This window comes from Oncorhynchus gorbuscha, linkage group LG09, assembly GCF_021184085.1.
Source record: "Oncorhynchus gorbuscha isolate QuinsamMale2020 ecotype Even-year linkage group LG09, OgorEven_v1.0, whole genome shotgun sequence".
NCBI lineage: Eukaryota > Metazoa > Chordata > Actinopteri > Salmoniformes > Salmonidae > Oncorhynchus > Oncorhynchus gorbuscha.
The window spans coordinates 12296894-12324805 of record NC_060181.1 but is presented as its reverse complement, the minus strand read 5'-3'; the positions used below and the strand labels follow the sequence as shown (position 1 = coordinate 12324805).

The window sequence follows — 27912 nt, the reverse complement described above, 5'->3', positions numbered from 1 at the left end:
TTGAGTCGAAGGCTTTTTTGAAATCAACAAAGCATTAGAGGACTTTGTTATATTTGTTGCTCTCTCACTCACTCATTCTCACACGCATACACACACCGTTACCTGCTATTTCAAGGTTGCTCCGAGTACAGAGTGTTGATCTGTGTGATTGTGTACAGACCCTTCCTGACAGTGCAGTGTCCAGCTACGCAGCGTCTCTGAAGGAGAAAGGCTCCCTGGTCCCAGCACTCTACAAAGTCATCAGAGAGAACTACAGTGATGTACGTACACACCCACACACACACACACACACACATGGATACAATCCTTTTCCACTAGTATTGCTACATTCTGGAAAAATACTAGCCAAGAGCTTGTGTTCTTTGCTAAATAACCAGCTAACTTTCTAAAGGGGTTTAGATGAAACAACAACCTAGGTATGTTGAAACTAAAGCTAAAACTTAAAATGAACTCTCCCTCAAACCTTCTCCATCTCTCTTCTAGCTGTTGGAACCCGTGTGTCACCAGCTGTTTGAGTTCTACCGTAGCGGGGAGCGTTGGCTACAGCGGTTTGTGCTCCAGTTCCTCCCTGAGCTGCTCTGGTCCCTCCTCCTGGCTCCGTCTGCAGCCAGGGACCCACACACCTCAGGCTGTATAGAGGCCCTGCTACTGGGGATATACAACCTGGTGAGAGACACACACACACACACACACACACACACTTTCTCTGTCTCTCTCTGTCTCTTTCTCTGTCTCTCTCTGTCTCTTTCTCTGTCTCTCTCTGTCTCTCTCTCTGTCTCTCTCTCTCTGTCTCTCTCTCTCTGTCTCTCTCTCTCTCTCTCTGTCTCTCTCTCTGTGTCTCTCTCTCTGTGTCTCTCTCTCTCTCTCTCTCTGTCTCTCTCTCTCTGTCTCTCTCTCTCTCTCTCTCTCTCTCTCTGTCTCTCTCTCTCTGTCTCTCTCTCTCTGTCTCTCTCTCTCTCTCTCTCTCTCTCTGTCTCTCTCTCTCTCTGTCTCTCTCTCTCTCTGTCTCTCTCTGTCTCTCTCTCTCTCAGAATAACAGAGTAGGTCAGCTGTCAGTTGTCATCCTGTCTCAGCGATTACTCATCCTGACATTTAGCAGCTCTGACAGGCCTTTGAACACACATTCACAAACACACCACTCAGACATTACTTTCTTGGCACGCTCTTTTAACAAATGTTATTTCCTTCAACCTGACATTCCGTCTTCTCCCCCCCCCCCCTTATGTAGGAGATCGTAGATAAGGATGGACAGAGTAAAGTCCTCTCTTTCACTGTCCCCTCCCTCTCCAAACCCTCAGTCTACCACGAGGTAAGTACAAGTCAGTCTTTCTCCATGAACCGTAGTGTATGGATGGAGATGGCCAACTGTTCAGTCTTCCCCAGATCAGAGTGTTTCTCATCCAGAGTACTGAAACGTTCTATGGATCAAGTTATTAATACGAATAAACCCCTCCCCCAGCCCTCCCACATTGGCTCCCTGGCGTTGACTGAAGGGGCTTTAGCCAATCACGGGCTGAGTAGAGTGGTGTACAGCGGGCCTCACCTACAGAGAGAAACCTTCACTGCTCAGAACAGGTCAGAGACAGCGAGCTATGGTTGAGTTGGAACTCGACTGCTGTGTGCTACATTTCTTTCATGACTAATTGACTGTTGTGCAACAGTTCTTGGTTTGTGTTAATGTTGCATTTTGTGTGTGTGTGGTTTTACTATTGTTGTGCGGACCACAAGTCCTTACAAGGATAGTAAAACAAGGTCAATTTGGGCATTTCGCTGGTCCCCACAAGGGGAAACTCCTGTTTAGAAATAAAGGTAGGGTGTAGAGTTATGGGTTAGTGGTTAGGAAAAATAGGACTTTTAATGGGAATAAATGTTTTGGTCCCTACAAGGATAGTAAAACAAGCGTGTGTGTGTGTGTGTGTGTGTGTGTGTGTGTGTGTGTGTGTGTGTGTGTGTGTGTGTGTGTGTGTAGGTTCGAGGTGCTGACCTTCCTGCTGCTGAGTTACAATGCGTCCCTCAGTTACATGTCCTCCTCCTCTCTACAGTCCCTCTGTCAGCTCAGCTCCAGGTACCACAGATAATACGTCATGACCCTGCGCTGTTCTGCCATCGGGGAAAGTCCGTTCCCAACACACACACACACACACATTCCCACTCCCCATGCCAGCATCCGCTCAACTGATCCTCTTTAAGACTTGAGCGTGGAACTGAGCCAAGATACTACCACTTCCTAGAGAGGCTAGGACACACAGATCTCTCTCTGAGGACTACTTCATCTGCTGGCAGTGTGTTGAACACTGAGCTAAAGCCACTCAGAGGGGCGATCTGCTCACTACAGTTCTACTGGATAAGAACATGAATGCTTGCACCACTGTGGCCTTTAGGAACAGGGCTGCTTGAGGTCAATACATTTAGACACAAGTAATAGACTTCCTTGTCTCGTTCCAGAAACATAGTTTGCATAGCAGTATACCTAGACTGGTTGGTTGACTCTATTCTCTGTACTGTGATTGGTTGACTGTATTCTTTATACTGTGATTGGTTGACCGATGGTATTCTCTGCCCTGTGATTTGGTTAACAGGGTGTGTATCTGTGGTTTCCCACGACAACATTTGAGGAGGTATAAAGGTATCAGCTCTCGTCTGACCGTCACCTCTGAGTTCCTGGTTCAACTCGTCACTGGGATACACTATGCACTGTGAGAACACACACCAGAGGAGGCTGGTGGGAAGAGCTGTAGGAGGACGGGCTCATTGGAATGGCTGGAATAGAATAAATAAAACGGCATCAAACACATGAAAACCACATGTTTGACTGTTCCATTACAATGAGCCCGTCCTCCTATAGCTCCCCCCACCAGCCTCCTCTGATACACACTAGCCCTAATCTCTGACCCCTGATTTTAACCTTGACCCGGACCGTGTGTGTGTGTGTGTGTGTGTGTGTGTGCGTGCCTGCCTGCCTGCCTGCCTGCCTGCCTGCCTGCCTGCCTGCCTGCCTGCCTGCCTGCCTGTCTGTCTGTCTGTCTGTCTCAGGTGTAATGGGGAGATGGACCTGGGTTCCAAGGCGCTGGATGATGTTCTGTACCGAGCTCAGCTAGAATTGTTCCCTGAAGCTCTACTGGTGGGTGACATGTCACACACACACACACACACACCGGTGTGTGCCAGGACACTGACCTCTCCCATGGTGTGTGTGGGGTGCCAGTAATCCCAGTAGATTATTCAATGTTGAGATGTTAATCTGTAATCCTGAAGGCTGCTGCTGTGTCAAACAGCTTCACAGCAGGCATCGGTTGTCCAACAGTCCCGTTGTCAATGCCTAACGTTGTGTGTTTAGGTGGGTAATGCCATCAAGTCCTCTCAACAGTGTGCAGCGCTAAAGTCTGGCGCTAGTAAAGAAGGAACTCGCATCATTCAGGTGGAGATGACTCCTACATCCTCTAGGTATGTGATGTATAAACTCTATCGACACAGTTTTCATCTATAGGTATAGTTTCGTAGATTCATCTTTTTTTGTTTGGACATTTTAATATATTGGATTTTGACATTTCATTCCATAACGGTATCATGTGCCAAGCTAGATCAATATTTGTTTTTTGATGGATGATGATTTTAAATGACGTTTCCTGTTTACCTGTTTTGAACTACTAATAATTGCCCCTCTGAATGTGCATTCCGTCCTGTAGGATCTCACGGAACGCAGTCACATCACTCTCTATCAGAGGACATCGCTGGAAACGACATGGTAAGACACACAGGCACACAAACAGGACTGGGTTTAGAAACACTATCCTAGTCTCAGTAGGGTATCTGATCTATTCTCTGTAGCTTGTCTAGTGATTAAAGACATTAGTCTGTCTCTGTAGTGGCCTGTCTGTAGAACAATTACTGACTACTGATGAGAGGTTATCAGCTCCAGACCCTTCCCAACCACACAGCTCTACTGACTACTACTGAGAGGTTATCAGCTCCAGACCCTTCCCAACCACACAGCTCTACTGACTACTAATGAGAGGTTATCAGCTCCAGACCCTTCCCAACCACACAGCTCTACTGACTACTAATGAGAGGTTATCAGTTCCAGACCCTTCCCAACCACACAGCTCTACTGACTACTAATGAGAGGTTATCAGCTCCAGACCCTTCCCATCCACACAGCTCTACTGACTACTAATGAGAGGTTATCAGCTCCAGGAGGAACTGGAGTTCAGCATGTCATGGGTTCTCCACATCAAGATATTTACTTATCTATGTATTGTTCACTACATCACTGCTCATGTGTCTCCATATTGTCCTCTATACATTATCACTGTCAAATCAAATGTTTTTAGTCACATGCGCCGAATACAACAGGTGTAGACCTTACAGTGAAATGCTGAATACAACAGGTGTAGGTAGACCTTACAGTGAAATGCTGAATACAACAGGTGTAGGTAGACCTTACAGTGAAATGCTGAATACAACAGGTGTAGAAGACCTTACAGTGAAATGCTGAATACAACAGGTGTAGTAGACCTTACAGTGAAATGCTGAATACAACAGGTGTAGAAGACCTTACAGTGAAATGCTGAATACAACAGGTGTAGTAGACCTTACAGTGAAATGCTGAATACAACAGGTGTAGTAGACCTTACAGTGAAATGCTGAATACAACAGGTGTAGGTAGACCTTACAGTGAAATGCTGAATACAACAGGTGTAGGTAGACCTTACAGTGAAATGCTGAATACAACAGGTGTAGTAGACCTTACAGTGAAATGCTGAATACAACAGGTGTAGAAGACCTTACAGTGAAATGCTGAATACAACAGGTGTAGAAGACCTTACAGTGAAATGCTGAATACAACAGGTGTAGAATACCTTACAGTGAAATGCTGAATACAACAGGTGTAGAAGACCTTACAGTGAAATGCTGAATACAACAGGTGTAGTAGACCTTACAGTGAAATGCTGAATACAATAGGTGTAGTAGACCTTACAGTGAAATGCTGAATACAACAGGTGTAGAAGACCTTACAGTGAAATTCTGAATACAACAGGTGTAGAAGACCTTACAGTGAAATGCTGAATACAACAGGTGTAGTAGACCTCACAGTGAAATGCTGAATACAACAGGTGTAGTAGACCTTACAGTGAAATGCTGAATACAACAGGTGTAGTAGACCTTACAGTGAAATGCTGAATACAACAGGTGTAGTAGACCTTACAGTGAAATGCTGAATACAACAGGTATCAAAGATAATTGCGTAATTATCGTATTTCGCCGTCCTAACGTAGTCTTCACTAGCCAGCTAGCTAACGTCCACTGATTAGCTGCACTGAGAAACTTTTACACTCAACTGAACGACTTGATTAGTTTAGTGTTAGCTACCTACATAGCTGTCTTTGCTGTCTTCGTATCATCGTATCATCGTATCCAAGATAATTGTGTTGTTTAGGTTTAGAGTGTGTAGTCTTAGAGTGATTATCTTAATTTACCGAGGTTAGCTAGCCAGCTATTTGTCGTCCTTAACGTAGGTGACTCTGCTAGCTAGCCAACAGCTAGCCAACGCTAGCCAACGTCTTCTGTATAGAACTCAACTACCCGGTCGCATTCACAGGTTGTATCACATTTTCACTTCATTTCATTACAGTACAACGGTTTGATTTGTTTGATCGTAGCTAGCTACTTAGCTAGCTACATAGCCGTCTTTGTATCAAAGATAATTGTGTAGTCTAGAGCGATTTTCTAGGTTCGCTAGCCATCTATTGTCGTTCTTTTAACGCAACGTAACGTAAACAACACTGCTAGCTAGCCTGCTAGCCCCGAATAGCAACACTGCAGAAACTATTACACTCAACGGAATGACTTGATTAGTGTAGTGTCAACAACGCACCCACTGCCAGCTGGCCTACTTCAGCAGTACTGTATCATTTTAATCATTTTAGTCAATAAGATTCTTGCTACGTAGCTTAACTTTCTGAACATTCGAGACGTGTAGTCCACTTGTCATTCCAATCTCCTTTGCATTAGCGTAGCCTCTTCTGTAGCCTGTCAACTATGTGTCTGTTTATCCCTGTTCTCTCCTCTCTGCACAGACCATACAAACGCTCCTCACCGCGTGGGCCACCCTACTCTGGTGGTCCCAGCGCGCACGACCCACGTGGAGTTCCAGGTCTCCGGTAGCCTCTGGAACTGCCAATCTGCGGTCAACAAGGCAGAGTTCATCTCAGCCTATGCCTCCCTCCAGTCCCTCGACTTCTTGGCACTGACGGAAACATGGATCACCACAGACAACACTGCTACTCCTACTGCTCTCTCTTCGTCCGCCCACGTGTTCTCGCACACCCCGAGAGCATCTGGTCAGCGGGGTGGTGGCACCGGGATCCTCATCTCTCCCAAGTGGTCATTCTCTCTTTCTCCCCTTACCCATCTGTCTATCGCCTCCTTTGAATTCCATGCTGTCACAGTTACTAGCCCTTTCAAGCTTAACATCCTTATCATTTATCGCCCTCCAGGTTCCCTCGGAGAGTTCATCAATGAGCTTGATGCCTTGATAAGCTCCTTTCCTGAGGACGGCTCACCTCTCACAGTTCTGGGCGACTTTAACCTCCCCACGTCTACCTTTGACTCTTTCCTCTCTGCCTCCTTCTTTCCACTCCTCTCCTCCTTTGACCTCACCCTCTCACCTTCCCCCCTACTCACAAGGCAGGCAATACGCTCGACCTCATCTTTACTAGATGCTGTTCTTCCACTAACCTCACTGCAACTCCCCTCCAAGTCTCCGACCACTGCCTTGTATCCTTTTCCCTCTCGCTCTCCTCCAACACCTCCCACACTGCCCCTACTCGGATGGTATCGCGCCGTCCCAACCTTCGCTCTCTCTCCCCGCTACTCTCTCCTCTTCCATCCTATCATCTCTTCCCTCCGCTCAAACCTTCTCCCACCTATCTCCTGATTCTGCCTCCTCAACCCTCCTCTCCTCCCTCTCTGCATCCCTTGACTCTCTATGTCCCCTATCCTCCAGGCCGGCTCGGTCCTCCCCTCCCGCTCCGTGGCTCGATGACTCATTGCGAGCTCACAGAACAGGGCTCCGGGCAGCCGAGCGGAAATGGAGGAAAATCGCCTCCCTGCGGACCTGGCATCCTTTCACTCCCTCCTCTCTACATTTTCCTCCTCTGTCTCTGCTGCTAAAGCCACTTTCTACCACGCTAAATTCCAAGCATCTGCCTCTAACCCTAGGAAGCTCTTTGCCACCTTCTCCTCCCTCCTGAATCCTCCGCCCCCTCCCCCCTCCTCCCTCTCTGCAGATGACTTCGTCAACCATTTTGAAAAGAAGGTCGACGACATCCGATCCTCGTTTGCTAAGTCAAACGACACCGCTGGTTCTGCTCACACTGCCCTACCCTGTGCTCTGACCTCTTTCTCCCCTCTCTCTCCAGATGAAATCTCGCGTCTTGTGAATACGCCCAACAACCTGCCCGCTTGACCCTATCCCCTCCTCTCTTCTCCAGACCATTTCCGGAGACCTTCTCCCTTACCTCACCTCGCTCATCAACTCATCCCTGACCGTTGGCTACGTCCCTTCCGTCTTCAAGAGAGCGAGAGTTGCACCCCTTCTGAAAAAAACCTACACTCGATCCCTCCGATGTCAACAATTACAGACCAGTATCCCTTCTTTCTTTTCTCTCCAAAACTCTTGAACGTGCCGTCCTTGGCCAGCTCTCCCGCTATCTCTCTCTGAATGACCTTCTTGATCCAAATCAGTCAGGTTTCAAGACTAGTCATTCAACTGAGACTGCTCTCCTCTGTATCACGGAGGCGCTCCGCACTGCTAAAGCTAACTCTCTCTCCTCTGCTCTCATCCTTCTAGATCTATCGGCTGCCTTCGATACTGTGAACCATCAGATCCTCCTCTCCACCCTCTCCGAGTTGGGCATCTCCGGCGCGGCCCACGCTTGGATTGCGTCCTACCTGACAGGTCGCTCCTACCAGGTGGCGTGGCGAGAATCTGTCTCCTCACCACGCGCTCTCACCACTGGTGTCCCCCAGGGCTCTGTTCTTGGCCCTCTCCTATTCTCGCTATACACCAAGTCACTTGGCTCTGTCATAACCTCACATGGTCTCTCTTATCATTGCTATGCAGACGACACACAATTAATCTTCTCCTTTCCCCTTCTGATGACCAGGTGGCGAATCGCATCTCTGCATGTCTGGCAGACATATCAGTGTGGATGACGGATCACCACCTCAAGCTGAACCTCGGCAAGACGGAGCTGCTCTTCCTCCCGGGGAAGGACTGCCCGTTCCATGATCTCGCCATCACGGTCGACAACTCCATTGTGTCCTCCTCCCAGAGCGCCAAGAACCTTGGCGTGATCCTGGACAACACCCTGTCGTTCTCAACTAACATCAAGGCGGTGGCCCGTTCCTGTAGGTTCATGCTCTACAACATCCGCAGAGTACGACCCTGCCTCACACAGGAAGCGGCGCAGGTCCTAATCCAGGCACTTGTCATCTCCCGTCTGGATTACTGCAACTCGCTGTTGGCTGGGCTCCCTGCCTGTGCCATTAAACCCCTTCAACTCATCCAGAACGCCGCAGCCCGTCTGGTGTTCAACCTTCCCAAGTTCTCTCACGTCACCCCGCTCCTCCGTTCTCTCCACTGGCTTCCAGTTGAAGCTCGCATCCGCTACAAGACCATGGTGCTTGCCTACGGAGCTGTGAGGGGAACGGCACCTCAGTACCTCCAGGCTCTGATCAGGCCCTACACCCAAACAAGGGCACTGCGTTCATCCACCTCTGGCCTGCTCGCCTCCCTACCACTGAGGAAGTACAGCTCCCGCTCAGCCCAGTCAAAACTGTTCGCTGCCCTGGCCCCCCAATGGTGGAACAAACTCCCTCACGACGCCAGGACAGCGGAGTCAATCACCACCTTCCGGAGACACCTGAAACCCCACCTCTTTAAGGAATACCTAGGATAGGTTAAGTAATCCCTCTCACCCCACCCCCCTAAGTTTTAGATGCACTATTGTTAAGTGACTGTCCCACTGGATGTCATAAGGTGAATGCACCAATTTGTAAGTCGCTCTGGATAAGAGCGTCTGCTAAATGACTTAAATGTAAATGTAAATGTAGTAGACCTTACAGTGAAATGCTGAATACAACAGGTGTAGTAGACCTTACAGTGAAATGCTGAATACAACAGGTGTAGTAGACCTTACAGTGAAATGCTGAATACAACAGGTGTAGAAGACCTTACAGTGAAATGCTGAATACAACAGGTGTAGAAGACCTTACAGTGAAATGCTGAATACAACAGGTGTAGTAGACCTTACAGTGAAATGCTGAATACAATAGGTGTAGAAGACCTTACAGTGAAATGCTGAATACAACAGGTGTAGTAGACCTTACAGTGAAATGCTGAATACAACAGGTGTAGAAGACCTTACAGTGAAATGCTGAATACAACAGGTGTAGTAGACCTTACAGTGAAATGCTGAATACAACAGGTGTAGTAGACCTTACAGTGAAATGCTGAATACAACAGGTGTAGTAGACCTTACAGTGAAATGCTGAATACAACAGGTGTAGTAGACCTTACAGTGAAATGCTGAATACAACAGGTGTAGAAGACCTTACAGTGAAATGCTGAATACAACAGGTGTAGAAGACCTTACAGTGAAATGCTGAATACAACAGGTGTAGTAGACCTTACAGTGAAATGCTGAATACAACAGGTGTAGTAGACCTTACAGTGAAATGCTGAATACAATAGGTGTAGAAGACCTTACAGTGAAATGCTGAATACAACAGGTGTAGTAGACCTTACAGTGAAATGCTGAATACAACAGGTGTAGTAGACCTTACAGTGAAATGCTGAATACAACAGGTGTAGTAGACCTTACAGTGAAATGCTGAATACAACAGGTGTAGAAGACCTTACAGTGAAATGCTGAATACAACAGGTGTAGTAGACCTCACAGTGAAATGCTGAATACAACAGGTGTAGTAGACCTTACAGTGAAATGCTGAATACAACAGGTGTAGTAGACCTTACAGTGAAATGCTGAATACAACAGGTGTAGTAGACCTTACAGTGAAATGCTGAATACAACAGGTGTAGTAGACCTTACAGTGAAATGCTGAATACAACAGGTGTAGTAGACCTTACAGTGAAATGCTGAATACAACAGGTGTAGTAGACCTCACAGTGAAATGCTGAATACAACAGGTCTAGTAGACCTCACAGTGAAATGCTGAATACAACAGGTGTAGTAGACCTCACAGTGAAATGCTGAATACAACAGGTGTAGTAGACCTTACAGTGAAATGCTGAATACAACAGGTGTAGTAGACCTCACAGTGAAATGCTGAATACAACAGGTGTAGTAGACCTCACAGTGAAATGCTGAATACAACAGGTGTAGTAGACCTTACAGTGAAATGCTGAATACAACAGGTGTAGTAGACCTTACAGTGAAATGCTGAATACAACAGGTGTAGTAGACCTCACAGTGAAATGCTGAATACAACAGGTGTAGAAGACCTTACAGTGAAATGCTGAATACAACAGGTGTAGTAGACCTCACAGTGAAATGCTGAATACAACAGGTGTAGAAGACCTTACAGTGAAATGCTGAATACAACAGGTGTAGTAGACCTCACAGTGAAATGCTGAATACAACAGGTGTAGAAGACCTCACAGTGAAATGCTGAATACAACAGGTGTAGAATACCTTACAAGCCCTTAACCAACAATGTGGTTTAAAAAAAATCCAGATAAGAATAAGAGATAAATAGTAACAAGTAGTTAGCAGCAGTAAAATAACATATTACGGATGCATTATCACTACCTATACAGTTGAAGTCGGAAGTTTGCATACATTAAGTTGACTGTGCCTTTAAACAGCTTGGAAAATCCAGATAATGATGTCATGGCTTTAGAAGCTTCTGATAGGCTAATTGACAGAATTTGAGGCAGTTGGAGGTGTACCTGTGGATGTATTTCAAGGCCTACCTTCAAACTCTTTGCTTGACATCATGGGAAAACCAAAAGAAATGAGCCGACCTCAGAAAACAAATTCTAGACCTCCACAAGTCTGGTTCATCCTTAGAGCAATTTCCACATTTCTGAAGGTACCACGTTCATCTGTGCAAACAATAGTACACAAGTATAAACAGCATGGGACCATGCAGCCATCATACCGCTCAGGAAGGAGACGCGTTCTGTCTCCTAGAGATGAACATACTTTGGTGCAAATCAATCCCAGAACAACAGCAAAGGACCTTGTGAAGAGGCTGGAGGAAACGGATACAAAAGTATCTATATCCACAGTAAAACGAGTCCTATATCGACGTAACCTGAAAGGCCGCTCAGCAAGGAAGAAGCCACTGCTCCAAAACCGCCATTAAAAAGCCAGACTATGCTTTGAAACTGCACATGGGGACAAAGATTGTACTTTTTGGACCAATATCCTCTGGTCTGATGAAACAAAAACAGAACTGTTTGGCCATAATGACCATCCTTATGTTTGGAGGGGAATTGGGGAGGCTTGCAAGCCGAAGAACACCATCCCAACCGTGAAGCATGGGGGTGGCAGCATCATGTTGTGGGGGTGCTTTGCTGCAGGAGGGTCTGGTGCACTTCACAAAATAGATGACATCATGATGAAGGAAAATAATGTGGATATATTGAAGCAACATCTCAAGACATCAGTCATGAAGTTAAAGCTTGGTCGAAAATGGGTCTTCCAAATGGACAATGACCCAAATCATATTTACAAAATGGCTGAAAGGACAACAAAGTCAGGTGTTGGATTTGCCGTCACAAAGCCCTGACCTCAATCTTAAAGAAAATGTGTGGGCAGAACTGAAAAAGCGTGTGCGAGCAAGGAGGCCTACAAACCTGACTCAGTTACACCAGCTCTGTCAGGAGGAATGGGCCAAAATGCACCCAATTTATTGTGGGAAGCTTGTGAAAGGCTACCCGAAATGTTTGACCCAAGTTAAACATTTTAAAGGCAATGCTACCAAATACTAATTGAGTGTATGTAAACTTCTTACCCACTGGGAATGTGATGAAATAAGTAAAAGCTGAAATAAATAATTCTCTCTACTATTATTCTGACATTTCACATTCTTTAAAATAAAGTGGTGATCCTAACTGACCTAGGACAGGGAATATTTTCTAGGATTAAATGTCAAGAATGGTGAAAAACTGAGTTTAAATGTAGTTGGCATATTACTGATGCATTCACTTTATTATTGTCATTCATGACCAACACACAATATTACATCTACATGTTCACTGTCTATACATGTTCACTGTCTATACATGAGCACTGTCTATACATGAGCACTGTCTATACATGAGCACTGTCTATACATGAGCACTGTCTATACATGTTCACTGTCTATACATGTTCACTGTCTATACATGAGCACTGTCTATACATGTTCACTGTCTATACATGTTCACTGTCTATACATGAGCACTGTCTATACATGAGCACTGTCTATACATGAGCACTGTCTATACATGTTCACTGTCTATACATGTTCACTGTCTATACATGAGCACTGTCTATACATGAGCACTGTCTATACATGAGCACTGTCTATACATGAGCACTGTCTATACATGTTCACTGTCTATACATGAGCACTGTCTATACATGAGCACTGTCTATACATGATCACTGTCTCATCTTTTTGCATAGTTGACTGCATTATTATACAGGCGTGTACATTATCACTGTCTGCATGTGCATTATCACTATACTCTGTATACTTTGATCATAATTATTATTATTTTTGCCATTACATTTATTTTACTGTCTGTGTTTGTGTGTCTGTCTCATATCTGTGTCCCCATCTCCATGACCCCAGAGTCCCAGGAGGTCAGTGTAGACAGTGACCTGGCGGCCCCTGGAGGTCAAGGGTCATCCATCCCAGAGATCAGTGTGACGATGCCCAATGGAGACTCTCTGCGACCCCGTGACCCCCGACCATTAACCCAGCCCGAGCCATAGTTGGAGTACATTATCACTGTCTGCTGGGGTCAGCCTCAGAGGTCAGCCCCACCCACGACCTCAGTCTTAGAGGTCAAGAGGTCAGGAGGCAGAAGTCTGTGAGGCGATTGGTGGACGAGGGTTCTGGGCCCGCCTCCGCAGGGAGGGCCCAGTACTAAGACCCTCCCCATCCCCGGGGTAACCTAGGTAACAGTGTGTGGAGGCATGGTCTTGTCTAAGCATGACGGCTGATTGGTTTGCTGACTAACTTTTGCCGTGCGGCGTTGCCTCTCCTGATATCTACAGTACCAGTCAAAAGTTTGTATTTTTACTATTTTCTACATTGTAGAATAATAGTGAAGACATCAAAACTATGAAAAAACACATGGAATCTTGTAGTAACCAAGAAAGTGTTAAACAAATCAAAATATGTTTTATATTTGAGATTCTTCAAAGCAGCCACCCTTTGCTACTTGATGACAGCTTTGCACACTCTTTGCATTCTCTCAACCAGCTTCATGAGGTAGTCACCTGGAATGCATTTCAATGAATAGGTGTGCCTTGTTAAAAGTTCATTTGTGGAATTTCTTTCCTTAATGCGTTTGAGCCAATCAGTTGTGTTGTGACATGGTAGTGGTGGTATACAGAAGAGCCCTATTTGGTAAAAGACCAAGTCCATATTATGGCAAGAACAGCTCAAATAAGCAAAGAGACAAGACAGTCTATTATTTTAAGACATGAAGGTCAGTCAATCCGTAAAACTATGAAAGTTTCTTCAAGTGCAGTCGCAAAAACCAAGTGCAATGATAAAACTGTCTCTCATGAGGACCACCACAGGAAAGGAAGACCCAGATTTACCTCTGCTGCAGAGGATAAGTTTATTAGAATTACCAGCCTCAGAAATTGCAGCCCAACTAAATGCTTCAGAGCTCAAGTAACAGACACCTCTCAACAGCAACTGTTCAGAGGAGACTGCGTGAATCAGGCCTTCATGGTCGAATTGTTGCAAAGAAACCACTACTAAAGGACACCAATTAGAAGAAGAGACTTGCTTGGGCCAAGAAACACGAGCAATGGACATTAGACTGGTGGAAATCTGTCCTTTGGTCGGAGTTCAAATTTTAAATATTTGGTTCCAACCGCCGTGACTTTGTGAGACACAGAGTTGGTGAACTGATGATCTCCGCATGTGTGGTTCCCACCGTGAAGCATGGAGGAGGAGGTGTGATGGTGCTTTACTGGTGACACTGTCTGTGATTTATTTAGAATTCAAGGCACACTTAACCAGCATGGCTACCACAGCATTCTGCAGTGATACGCCATCCCATCTGGTTTGTGCTTAGTCCCACTATCATTTGTTTTTCAACAGGACATTGACCCAACACACCTCCAGGCTGTGTAAGGGCTATTTGACCAGGAAGGAGAGTAATGGGAGTGATGCATCAGATGACCTGGCCTCCACAATCACCCAAACTCAACCCAATTTAGATGTTTTGGGATGAGTTGGACCGCAGAGTGAAGGAAAAGCAGCCAACAAGCATATGTGGGAGCTCCTTTAAAGACTGTTGGAAAGCATTCCTCATGAAGCTAGTTGAGAGTGTGCAAAGCTGTCATCAAGGCAAAGTTTTTATTTTTGGGGGTTACGACTTGATTCCAAATGTGTTATTTCATAGTCTTGATGTCTTCAGTGTTATTCTACAATGAGGACAATTAGTAAAAATAAAGAGAAACCCTAGGTGTTACTGTATGTCCTCCGGTCTCCTTCTTCTTCCTCACTCTCTCCATCCATTCTCCCTCTGTTCTCCATTCACTGGTGAAGGAAGTTTGGTGTGTGTGTGTGCGTGCGTGCGAGGTATTTTGGTCTCTAAAACGCCTTGCTCCAACACATCACTGGGTTGCCGGGGGTGACAGACTGCTCTCTTCTGATTGGTTAGCTGTAGCAGCTGAGGAGGATAGGCAGCTCTGGATTGTCCATCAGGTCACTGTGCTCATCAAATCAGAAAGGGTTTCAATCTAGTCTGCCCATACTGGCAGTCTCTTGCCCAAATGTTAGAAGGTTTTTATTTAGTATTCATTTCAGTTTTATTGAAGGACCTGCCTATCTGTCTGTCTGCTAGTATTAGATAGTAGATAGTAGTGTGTGTGTGGTGGGTATGCGTTTTGCTTTCTACTACTCCTGCTGCCCAGACCTCTGCCTGTTGCTGGCCTCTGATAACTGGTGATACCTGATAAGTTAATTGATCACAGTACTAACTGCTATCACACAGTAGTACAGCTGAATGGCAACCAGTGCTTGAAGTAGAATGTAAAAAAAGGTGCGCTCTCTCCTCTTTCTCGCTCTCCCTTCTTCTTTCTCTCTCTCCTTTCTTCTTTCTCTCTCTCCCTCCTTCTCTTTCTCTCTCTCCCTCCTTCTCTTTCTCTCTCTCCCTCCTTCTCTTTCTCGCTCTCCCTCCTTCTCTTTCTCGCTCTCCATCCTTCTCTTTCTCGCTCTCCATCCTTCTCTTTCTCGCTCTCCATCCTTCTCTTTCTCGCTCTCCATCCTTCTCTTTCTCGCTCTCCATCCTTCTCTTTCTCGCTCTCCATCCTTCTCTTTCTCGCTCTCCATCCTTCTCTTTCTCGCTCTCCATCCTTCTCTTTCTCGCTCTCTCTCCTTCTCTTTCTCGCTCTCCCTCCTTCTCTTTCTCGCTCTCCCTCTTTCTCGCTCTCCATCCTTCTCTCACTAGATGCAGTGGATTTGGGTTCCCCGGACGAGTTGATGGATATCTCGGAAGTGGATGAAGGGGTGTGGCCTAAAAGAGGGTCCGGCCCGGACTACCTTACTCCGCCCACCATCACTATCAGCAACAGTATCACCCCTGGGGTGGGAGGGACCAAGACAGGAAGCAGGAAGTGGCATTTAGGTGGACGGTCGCATAAGGAGAAGGAGACTTGTACTCCAGGGGGGCAGGCTTTGATCGAGAACCTGGATCTGTCAATCAAACGTCTGACGCTGACGTCCAGCCAATCGGTGCCCAAGGGGCCGAGCCATAGCGCTCTGAGCAGCCTATCGCGTACAGCCAGCGCCGTGTTCTCCCGCTCCTTCGAAGGAAACAACATTGGAGGTAATCGTGGTAACCCAGAGGCTGGCCGCTATTCATGCAGTGGCAGTCTACAGGAGGAGGAGCTAGGCTATATAAGCCCCTCCCACACCCAGCGCTCGCCAAGCATCAGGGTGCACTTTAGGAGTGACCTGTGAACCCTGATATTTAACCCTTGACTTCTCACCACCCATCTAAACCCTCTAACCCCATGCCCCTGTACCTTTTGATCTGGACTCCCAGCCTGCCAGTGGGACTGGAACCCAAACTCATTAACGCATGCCCTCCCTTCTTTCCTCTCCACACCATTCTTCATCTCCCCCACCTCTTCTTCTCCAGTAGGACAGCTTCCCACTTCCAAAGGCCGGCTCCTCTCCTCCCCCTCCTCTCTCCCCAAAGCAAGAGCCTGGTGTGAGAGAGCCGGCACCCTGGGTCCAGCCCTCTTCCCTGGAGTTACTGAACCACCACCCCCTGGTGGTAACTAGACAGAACTGCAGACTGGACAGAGTGACTCACTACAACTGTTTTTGTAAAAGGTTTGGAAATTGAGTATTTAAAAAAAACTCCTGTTTGTCCTGCTTGACTTTCCATACATCCCTCCTGGTGTGTGTGTGTGTGTGTGTGTGTGTGTGTGTGTGTGTGTGTGAGAGAGAATGAATAGGAGAGTTTAGAGCCCCCAACCCCTTCCACTCTGCACCCCAATGGTAATCCTCTACTCCTACCCATCATGCACTAGGGTTTGAACAACCCCAACACAACGCCAAGTTCACACTCCTGTTGCCATAGCATCCCACGAAACGATTAAACGACAGATTGCTAAATTGTAGAAACCCCCCCAAAAAAAAAATGATGAATGTCGTAAATGTCTGGAAAGTATTGATTGATGTTATCCTATTAGAAGCAATATTTTCTCACTGATCTCATCAATAAACAAGGTTATTGGGGTTTGTGTGTTTCAGATCAATAAGTTGATTGGGGTGGATTTGTTTTAATGTTTGTTTTGATGATGTATGAACTGTTTTTGTAAACTGTGGTATGTTCCAATGACGAAGAGAGAGACTAGGGTTTTTGTAAACTGTGGTATGTTCCAATGACGAAGAGAGAGACTAGGGTTTTTGTAAACTGTGGTATGTTCCAATGACGAAGAGAGAGACTAGGGTTTTTGTAAAGATACACCTGATGGTGGTGTCATATTGCGGAGGGTAACGGTGAATCCCAAACCCTCACCCCAGCCAACTCGCTTGGAGGACCCTCCGTTTTGTCGTTGCTTTCAAAAGAGTGTGCGAGGGTGACGTCCAGAGAATGGCGAGGGATCACTGACCCCATCGACTTCGGGACACGCTCGTGACTTGAACGACGTAATTCATGTTCCACATTTTAAATAATAAAATGAGCATGACATTTTGAAATGAACAAATCCCCCTGTTGTTTTTACAAGATGTATAAACCTCAGTAACAGTTAAATGTTTAATTTGTGAGGTTTTTCATCTGTTACATGTGTCAAATCAGTCAAACAAACAACTGCAAAGGGACTTATAATTGGGCCTCTCCAGTCTTTTGTATCAAATTGCAAACATATCACGGTGTGTGTCAGGATAGCACTTCGCTCTGCGGCCTTGCTGGCTTGGCCAACGTGGCTCTCCGAGGGTCTAATTAGCCCCTAGCCCCTTGATTCATTTTCCCTCCCTCGGCTTTGGGACACTTGTGCATACAGTATGGCAGAGGCATGTGTGAACACTCGAATGAAGGGAGTGATTCAGCTTATGTCGTAGCAGGAAGTCACCCCACCGTGTATGCTGATGTCATATTGCAGAGTCGACCTTTTAACTGTGGTGTTCTATGTACAGCCGACCAAGTCCGGTTATAAATGTGGCATTTTCCTACGAGACAGTTGTTGTTTTAGCAGTGTTGAATCCCTTCAGTGTTAAAGCACAAGAAAATCCAACCCTGCACGACCACCATCCCAAACATACCCTGGGCTTAGGAGGAGCGGCTATAGGGGCGTAGGAGGAGCGGCTATAGGGGCGTAGGAGGAGCGGCTATAGGGGCGTAGGAGGAGCGGCTATAGGGGCAGCTAGGGAGGAGCGGCTATAGGGGCTAGGGAGGAGTGGCTATAGGGGCTAGGGAGGAACTGCTATAGCTGCTAGGGAGGAACTGCTATAGCTGCTAGGGAGGAACTGCTATAGGGGCTAGGGAGGGGCGGCTATAGGGGCTAGGGAGGAGTGGCTATAGCTGCTAGGGAGGAACTGCTATAGCGGCTAGGGAGGAGCTGCTATAGGGGCTAGGGAGGAGCTGCTATAGGGGCTAGGGAGGAGCGGCTATAGGGGCTAGGTAGGGGCGGCTATAGGGGCTAGGGAGGAGTGGCTATAGGGCCATTGGAGGAGTGGCTAGGGAGGAGCTGCTATAGGGGCTAGGGAGGAGTGGCTAGGGAGGAGCTGCTATAGGGGCTAGGGAGGAGCGGCTATAGGGGCTAGGGAGGAGCGGCTATAGGGGCTAGGGAGGAGCTGCTATAGGGGCTAGGGAGGAGCTGCTATAGGGGCTAGGGAGGAGCGGCTATAGGGGCTAGGGAGGAGTGGCTATAGGGGCTAGGGAGGAGCGGCTATAGGGGCTAGGTAGGGGCTAGGGAGGAGTGGCTATAGGGGCGGCTAGGGAGGAGTGGCTATAGGGCCATTGGAGGAGTGGCTAGGGAATTTGGAGTCAGCCTATTCAAGCTAGGGTTGATCTTTATTGATTGATAGGTCTTTTCATTAATCTGTTCTCTGGTCTATCATAACCTGCTTTATAATGTAATACACACAAATAACACCCTTGAGGAGAGGTGTACTGCTGACTAGCAGAACAAAGTCACATTCTTCTCCATTTTGGTGGCAATAAAGTTCACTGCGGTAAAGATTGAGAGAAATTTTGGGAGCATAGAAATATAATGAATTGAAAACAGACTTGGACCCTGGCAATTTGGCTGGTAAACTCATGGATACACTTGCAATGGCTGCCTGGTATTGTAACGCAATAATTTTCAAAGTAATGTAGAATGTTCATTTAAATTGTTAACTATGTGGCTCATGCAATGGAATGTATTTTTTTGTAATGTCAGTTGAGTTTAAACAAATCACAGCACATATTGATGTTTACACTTCCTGCTTTTACTTCATGCTTTGCACATATGGGTAAACTTGCAATGGCCACTAGTTCATCCATTTTGCCATCATTGACTTGAATGGTGACATCTGTTCTATTCATTCTATTTCTATGATTAGGACTCCGTAGACAGAACACTGTTTCCTACTGGAGATCTGAGAGCAGAATAAAGTCTGCTCCTCTGCAACCTTTGTGTTCTAGAACCAGTGTTCTATCAGTCCCAGAGTTCTGTCCGTCAGTGTTCTAGATCTGTTTTATATTCTTATGGTGGAACAATAACAATTATGTTTCTGTATTCTGTTTTATGGTATGTCATGAATCTGTACATATTGATGGACTTGAATTGTTTGGGATTTTCTGTCTGAAGATAACTCACTGATAGAGATACTCTCTCTGAGAATAAAGTATTTCTATATTTCACTATATTTCTGTTGCTGTTCTTCATCACACACATGCAAGCACAAACACACACTCATCCTCACTCAGGAGATGACATGACGGGCCTAGTTCTCAAACCCAGACATCTGAGTGAAAGTTTGCAGCCAGTTTGTGTATGTATGTTATCAGCATGCATATTTCAGTATGTATTATGTTAATTTTAAGCTTTGTAATGTTCAGAAGAACATTCGTATGAGGAGTTTGCTTGGAGCTAATCTCACATGGAAAGATGCACGTGTAAACGGCGAAGTGACAATGTTCGGGTGAATTGGGTAACGAGAACTGGGTAGCGAAATTAGTTTGGAGCAGAAACATTTGCGCCCACAAAGTGGCGCTCTTCACAATTGTGATTGTACCAATTGTCGCAAAAAGCAAAACTTTCTGCCTTGCTTTACGGCCAAGCTTCCTCAGTCGACTTCCTCTTTTTCACGTCCTTGAGGGAATCAGTAAACCTGCTAGATACCTGCAAAGTACCATGGCGAAGTTCAGCAAGGAGACCAAACAACGCCTGCAGACGGTATTCCAGACCGGACAGTTCGTCATCCGCTGGGGTTTCATCCCCACGGTGCTCTATCTGGGTTAGTACGGGGCTAGCTGATTAGCTTAGCATGCTACCAGTTCGGTTTCCGGGGGCCTAGAATAGGCTTACAACGTGCACCCCAGACCGAGTTTGGGAAACGCTGAGCTGTGGCTCACAGTGGCGTGTTATCATAGTGAGGGGTGTAAATGGGGAAATGAAACCAGAGACCGAGCGACCCTGAATTAACCCAGGTATGCCCCAGCCGTCAAAGGAAACTAGTTCGCAAAACGCACATTGGGACTGATCGTGTTAAGCCTTAGTTTGTTTAAGTGTGTGCGGTGTGCTCGCACGCGCTGGAGTAGCTGCGGTAACAGTGCTGTGGCAGAAGCGTTCGGGGTCAAATGGTCTGCTGTACGCTACTGTTTTTGTGCGTGTGTGTGCTTGTACGGTGTTCTAGGAGAAATCAGATGCATGATCCCCCACGGGAGTATCCAACTTTTGTTTTTGTTTAGCTAGTTTCACTTGACAGCAGGGGCGTACCTGGTTTCACTTCCCCATTCACGCCTCTAGCTATGATAACTGACCACTGTGAGCCACAGCTCAGAGTTTCCCAAATTCGGTGCTGGGGACCCCATGGTTTGCAAATGTGGGTGTTTTGCCTTAGCACTACACCGTGATGAGTTGATCATTTGAATCAACTGTGTGGTACTAGGGCAAAAAAAAACTAAATATGCACCCCTTGGAGTCCCCAGCACAGAGTTTGGGAAAAGTCTTAACTAGCTGGTTTAGCTATTATTTCGACAGGAAATCCCTTTGTCAGGCTATGGCCATGAATCTCCATAAATGTGGGCTGCATGGCTTCGCTAACTGTAAGAGAAAAAACATACTGATCATGCAATTCCAACCGCATGCAGTGGTGCCATAACACAAACGAGCTTTCCCTAACGCGAATGTGTGAATATTAAACAGATGTCAAGGAGGAGGAGCCTAACTCAACCTACCACCTCCCTTTCTTTCTTTGTTGTTGCTACTCTGAAGAATCTCAAATATAAAATATATTTTAATTTAACACTTTTTTTTCACTATTATTCACTATTATTCTACAATGTAGAAAATAAAAGAACAACCCTGGAATGAGTAGGTGTGTACAAACTGTTGACTGGTGCTGTATATGTAATTTTTATTGGTTGCAAGAATGTTGTATAATTTACAAATTCAAAGTTCTGAATCCGCTATCATTTTGTGTATCAGTTCATAAACAATGTGCCATGAAATTGGTACATCAAATCTCTTCCCAACTATTTAGCAATCTATATGGCACAGCTGTCAATTTATTGGTTTTGACATGAAACTGCACCACTCCTTTCCAAGTGTCCCCCTCTCCCCTCTAGGTGCTAGCTCAGGGTTGTGTGTGGGTGCACAATGACTTGTAATTTAGAGAATAGTGCAGAATGCACATTGCTATTGGGTATCATCGAGTTTGATTCCCACAGTGCATCTCTCATGGCTAATGTTTTGCTACCAGACCAGTGGTTCTGTTTAGGTCCGGAGTGGATACAGCTTCTCTGGGAGCGAGATAGTTACACTGGGGAACATCTGAGTGTCTGCCACAAGCTAGCATGTCTACACAGTACACACACACACACACTATCTTCAGAGAACTTGATTAGAAACCCGGAATGTTTGCAGTGTCAGGAATGAGAATGGTGATGCAATGTGGCATGAATGAATGGAGTGAATGAATATGGTTGCAGAAATGTAGAAATGTAACTTATGATGACACACTGAGTTTCACAAGCTAGCTGTCCACTCTTAAAACACGGTTACTATTCTCTCACCCCCTCACGACAGTCAGTAACGGGTGTTAGAGACAAAAACTTTTCCAGGCGGTTGTAGATGTTGATTCTCCACCGTTGGTTGACACCCAGCATGTGACTGCTTTTAGCCGTTTGTCTTTGCGATGTGTCTTTTAGTTATTAGGGGAGTCAGTTCCAACACTCAGTTTCCTTCCCTGACATCTCTACTTGTCCACAGGGACAACTGCTGGCCAGGAGGAAAGGGGGAGAGGGAAACCGGAGGAAAGTGAGAGACTGGGGTGGAGAAAGGGACAGGAAGTAGGGGAAATCCAGACTCTGCCTGCCCGATGGTCTGGAATGTTATGACGCTTCAAGTGTTGGTTACGCAACACCCATGTTCACCCCTTCTCAGGAACACGCCACTGATGCTAGTAAACTACATGGCCACGTTTGAGTCAGAGGAAATGATGGAGACGGTTTTATTGGAGAACAGCTCAGATAGTACTAGATGTTACGCAGGCTTTGGAAAAACGAAGCTCAGGAATGCAACTAATATCTCTTCAACAATTTGCTTCTCTCCATCTCTGCTCATTGTTTTTGATTGACAGGTTTTGCTCGTGGCGGGGATCCTGGAATGCCTGAGCCAAACATTCTAAGGTATGCTGTGTGTCTGTCTGTGTGTCATTGTCTGGGGTTTGGCCTCCTGATATAGGGAATAGTGTTCCATGGATCTGGTCAAAGTTGGGCACTATATAGGGAATAGTGTTCCATGGATCTGGTCAAAGTAGGGCACTATATAGGGAGTAGTGTTCCATGGATCTGGTCAAAGTAGGGCACTATATAGGGAATAGTGTTCCATGGATCTGGTCAAAGTAGGACAATATATAGGGAATAGTGTTCCATGGATCTGGTCAAAGTAGGACACTATATAGGGAATAGTGTTCCATGGATCTGGTCAAAGTAGGGCACTATATAGGGAATAGGGAGCCGTACCATTCAGACGAAGATGACCTCTGACCTTGTGTTCTCTCTTCCAGTCTGCTGTGGGGCTGAGAACAACCCTGACCTGGCCAATCACCTCATCCAACTGTGGTCATGTGACTCCCAGCTATCACCACAGAAACGGACGCCATCTTACCCTCACCCATTTCTATATGGCTAATATATTATAGGTTGGATGGAACTTTGATTATCACGTCGCTCAGGTTACATCGGAAACATGAAGCTCTGAATGATCCTCTCATTCTGAAATGCCCGATGGCGTGATGGACATCTTATTCTGAAACCGGTCCTTTACCGTGACCAATGTTTCTCTATGGTTTTGTTTCCTCTCTGTTTGGGAACATGTAAAAACCTTTATCTTGTCATTTGTTCATGGATCTGTGTTTGTCTGTTTTACTTGAAATGATCCTATATAAAAATGTCTGCCTGTTGGTTAAAAGTGGAACTGAGTTTCTCTATAAATCACCTTTTGAGAGATGACTGTGTGATTCACTGGTTGGTCAATTCACCAACCGATCAGTGGAAATAATGTTTTGTTGTGACAACGTGTGTGAATAACCATCTGGTTGAAACTACAGTATCAGTCAAAAGTTTGGACACACCTACTCATTCAAGACTTTTTATTTTTACTATTTTCTCAAATCTCAAATTTGGACTCATCAGACCAAAGGACAGATTTCTACCAGTCTAATGTCCTTTGCTCGTGTTTCTTGTCCCAAGCAAGTCTCTTCTTTTTATTAGTGTACTTTAGTAGTGGTTTCTTTGCAGCAATTCAAGTCTGATTCACAGAGTCTCCTCTGAACAGTTGATGTTGAGACGTGTCTGTTACTTGAACTCTTGAAGCATTTATTTGGGCTGCAGTCTGAGGTGCAGTTAACTCTAATGAACTTATCCTCTGCAGCAGAGGTAACTCTGGGTCTTCCTTTCCTGTGGCGGTCCTCATGAGAGACAGTTTCATCATGGCGCTTGATGGTTTATTGTGACTGCACTTGAAGAAACGTTAAAAGTTCTTGAAGTGTTCCTGATTGACCTTCATGTCTTAAAGTACTGATGAACTGTCATTTCTCTTTGATTATTTGAGCTGTTCTTGCCATAATATGGACTCTGTCTTTTACCAAATAGGGCTCTTCTGTATACCACCACTACCATGTCACAACACAACTGATTGGCTCAAACACATTAAGAAGGAAAGAAATTCCACAAATTAACTGTTAACAAGGCACACCTGTAAATTGAAATGCATTCCTGATGACTACCTCATGAAGCTGGTTGAGAGAATGCCAAGAGTGTGAAAAGCTGTCTATCAAGTCTAAGGGTGGCTACTTTGAAGAATCTTAAATATACATTTGTTTAATCGTTTTTGGTTACTACATGGTTCCATATGTGTTATCGCATGGTTTTGATGTCTATACTATTCTACAATGTAGAATAATAGTAAAAAATAAAGAAAAACCCCGGATTGAGTAGGTCTGTCCAAACTTTGACTGGTACTGTATGTTCAGTAAATAAACAACACAGGAGCAACACATTTCTATATTATTTGAGACCATTTATTATTCATTGTTGTATCCACAACATCACAGTGTGTCCAACATGTGTTAACACATTTTAAAGATGCATTCAATTCTGTGCTTGAAATCCATCAACAGCATGTCATTAGAAAAATACATTCAAGAATCCATTTGTATGGAAATAAATAACTATTTGCTTTAAAAAAATATATATATATATTTTAAAAATCTGAGGCACAAAGCTTCTCCAAGATCAAATGAATGAATCTGATTAAATAAAATAAATTAATTAAATGCATTTCATCTCAACCATAAATATTTTGATCATTTTCAAGTTCAGTCAAGTATTACATTCAATAAATAAATCAAAAGAAACCGTTGTGTTAGAGAATAAGACACTGCAAGTTTCTGTTCCAGGCCTGATATAACACATCTATGCCCATAGCAGTGTTGTCATGGTTACTGGAAGTCTTTGCCCCTCTTTGCCATGCGACGGAGGGCTCTCTTGGTGTCAACCAGGAAGTTCCGTAGCTCCCTAAGAATGGCGTGAACGCTGGTCTTCCTCTCCCACTCTGTCCCCGTAGACACCTCACCCAGAACATGCTTCCTCTCACTGGCAGACAGGTCCTCTACTACCTCAGCAACCTTCATCTTGAGAGAGAGCGAGAGAGATACACTATGTTAGGTCAATCTGTGTGCCACAAGACTGCTAAACCTTAGGCATCTGAATTAATCAAATTCTGGGAAATCGGCTCATGGACCACAATGAAAGTACATTTGTTCTTTTTTTTAATGATATTTAAGTAGTATTCCAATATAATATAACACTTTTATATTACATATTAGTATTACATACCTGGTCTTTGACCAGCCCTATCAGGACTGTGGTCTGGTGTGTGACAGAGGGGAGTAGGGTTGATTGAGGGTATTCAGCCTTAACGTGCTGAAGAAGAAGCTGGTACACTTGCAGACCCCGACTGATCTCCTGCAGACATGCCTCCTATAGAAGAGAGGACAACAAACACCATTAATCAATTAGTCACATTTTATTTCAACTCCCCGGGGCCTAGATTCTAGAAGGAAGACATCGAGGAACAAGGCTCAGACTGTCAGCCAATAAAGATATCTGCATGTTGCTACCAAGTCCATTTGCTTCTGCCATTTAAATGCCTCTTTTTCAGTTAGTGGATTTTTCATTTTGATCACAAAAGGAATATCTTGGCTTCATTATTTGGACTGAATTCCAGACACAGGTCAGGGACATTTATTCATTGATCTCCATCTTTACCTTGTTGGAGGTGGAGCAAAGAGTCTTGGAGAGGTGTGGGGGGGTGGATGGGACCTGGTGCTGTGAGAACGATGAAATCTCTTCCACGGGCTTCTGAAACTCCTCCACAAACTACAGAGGTGGAAAAAGTACCCAATTGTCATACTTAAGTAAAAGTAAAGATACCTTAATAGAAAATGACTCAAGTAATACTACTTGAGTAAAAGTCTAATAGTATTTGGTTTTAAATATATTTAAGTATCAAAAGTAAAAGTACAAGTATAAATAGTTTAAAATGACTTATATTTAAGCAAACCAGATGGCACAATGTTCTAGTTTTTTAAATTTTACGGATCGCTAGGGGCACACTCCAACATTCATAATTTACAAATGAGGCATTTGTGTTGAGATAAGAGGCAGTAGGGATGAACAGGGATGTTCTCTTAAGTGTGAATTGGACAATTGTCCTGTCCTTCTAAGCGTTCAACATGTAACAAGTACTTTTGGGCGTCAGGGAAATGAAATGTATGGAGTAAAAAGTATATGCTTTTCTTTAGGAATGTAGTGAAGCAAAAGTTGTCATGAATAGTAAAGTAAAGTACAGATACCCCCAAAAACTACTGAAGTAGTACTTTCACATATTTTTACTTTACACCACTGACAAACTACAACACAAGGACGAATAAAATGTGTATTTTTCAGATTGGTTTAATTTATTATGTTCAATGTTAGTAGGCCTGTTGTTGTTTTCAACTATAACGGTCAAACATTTTAACACATCTAAAACAACTCACCTGTTGGTTCCGCAAGGTGGTTACCTCGTGAACGAGCATCTTGATAATTTTCTCCCACTTCGGGGGCGCGCCCGTTTCACCGTCTGTCCCAAGCTCCTCTCCTGAGGTCCATCCGGAGGTCATGAGCTCAGAGAGCGCGCTGGGCACTGGATTCCCCTTAACTAACACCACGAGCGCCGAGAGGAGTGAGAGATCTGAAAGGAGGGGAAGAGGAGAACAAGTGAGTGATAAAATACAAAAATGCGACCAGGGAGAACGGCAGGTTAGTGTGACGTCAGACGTACAGCGTGTAGAAGAATTCATGTTCCAGCTAATTGTTTGTAGGCTCTGGGTCCAGTGATGCTCCTGACTGATGATGAAGTTGGTAGGCTACTTGTTTTGTCAGACTGATGCTGTATGCCCCAGCATTTATATTCTTACACATCACAGGGGTTTCCTCTTCTCCTCCCCCTAGCCCTCCTCCCCCTATTCTGTTCTCTTCTTTAGCATCTTTCCATCATTATCAGTCAGACATGTTGGATACTTCCTGAATGGCACCCTATGACAGACTAATATCTCTCCATTAGAGACTTCCTGTAGTCATATATTTGTGAATGTGTCCCAAAAGGTACCTATTCTCTACTTAGTGCACTATTTTTGACTGGAGCCCTGGTATAAAAAAAAGAGTGTACTATGTAGGGAATATGTGTCATTTGGGACATAGAGGGATACAGACAAAATAATGACTACAGGAAGTCTCTAATGGAGAGATAGTAGTCCGTTGTCATATAACCTGTCATGTAACGCAGGTCAGTAGGTCTCTACTCTGGTCCATGGAACACCTCAAATAGGTATCAGGCCTATCTAGAATGCAGGGTTGGGAGAATTCTCTCAATTCATCACAGATAACAGTTAATTCAGGGTTGGGGGAATTCTCTCAATTCATCACAGATAACAGTTAGTTCAGGGTTGGGGGAATTCTCTCAATTCATCACAGATAACAGTTAGTTCAGGGTTGGGGGAACTCTCTCAATTCATCACAGATAACAGTTAGTTGAGGGTTGGGGGAATTCTCTCAATTCATCACAGATAACAGTTAGTTCAGGGTTGGGGGAATTCTCTCAATTCATCACAGATAACAGTTAGTTCAGGGTTGGGGGAATTCTCTCAATTCATCACAGATAACAGTTAGTTCTGGCCCACATCAGCCAGGGTCGGTTTAACTACCAGACAGATTTTGAGGGGCACACAAACACTCAGATATCTTGAGTGAGTCCGACAGATCAGTAGGGATGACAACGCGTGATATTGATAGGTACATAAATTGGACCATATTGCTCAGCTTGGTTTCATTGATGTCCTGCCTGAGCATTTGAAATATATTTTGTTATTTTGGGT

General features: G+C 45.0%; 2 protein-coding genes across 2 annotated transcripts in view; one reads left to right on the top strand and one right to left on the bottom strand.

Annotated features, from left to right (window-relative positions):
• The window catches only part of LOC124043176 (hyccin-like), a 37747-nt gene extending 20260 nt beyond the window's left edge, over positions 1–17487 (top strand). The window contains exons 3-12 of the mRNA XM_046361453.1: positions 159–260; positions 484–666; positions 1229–1309; positions 1460–1575; positions 1970–2065; positions 2580–2696; positions 3034–3121; positions 3338–3444; positions 3687–3745; positions 15716–17487. Coding sequence (XP_046217409.1) covers positions 159–260; positions 484–666; positions 1229–1309; positions 1460–1575; positions 1970–2065; positions 2580–2696; positions 3034–3121; positions 3338–3444; positions 3687–3745; positions 15716–16227 — 1461 coding nt within the window. The 3' untranslated portion in view covers positions 16228–17487. The remainder of the gene's footprint in view (positions 1–158; positions 261–483; positions 667–1228; positions 1310–1459; positions 1576–1969; positions 2066–2579; positions 2697–3033; positions 3122–3337; positions 3445–3686; positions 3746–15715) is intronic.
• Positions 17488–24505: 7018 nt separating this feature from the next.
• il6 (interleukin 6 (interferon, beta 2)) lies at positions 24506–26942 on the bottom strand. The gene is made up of 5 exons (XM_046360782.1): positions 26820–26942; positions 26536–26729; positions 25763–25873; positions 25331–25474; positions 24506–25125 (listed from the first exon to the last, which is right to left on the bottom strand). Exons 1-5 carry the CDS (start codon positions 26836–26838, stop codon positions 24934–24936), a joined length of 660 nt encoding a protein of 219 aa, XP_046216738.1. The 5' UTR covers positions 26839–26942; the 3' UTR covers positions 24506–24933.
• Between the last annotated feature and the right edge of the window lie 970 nt (positions 26943–27912).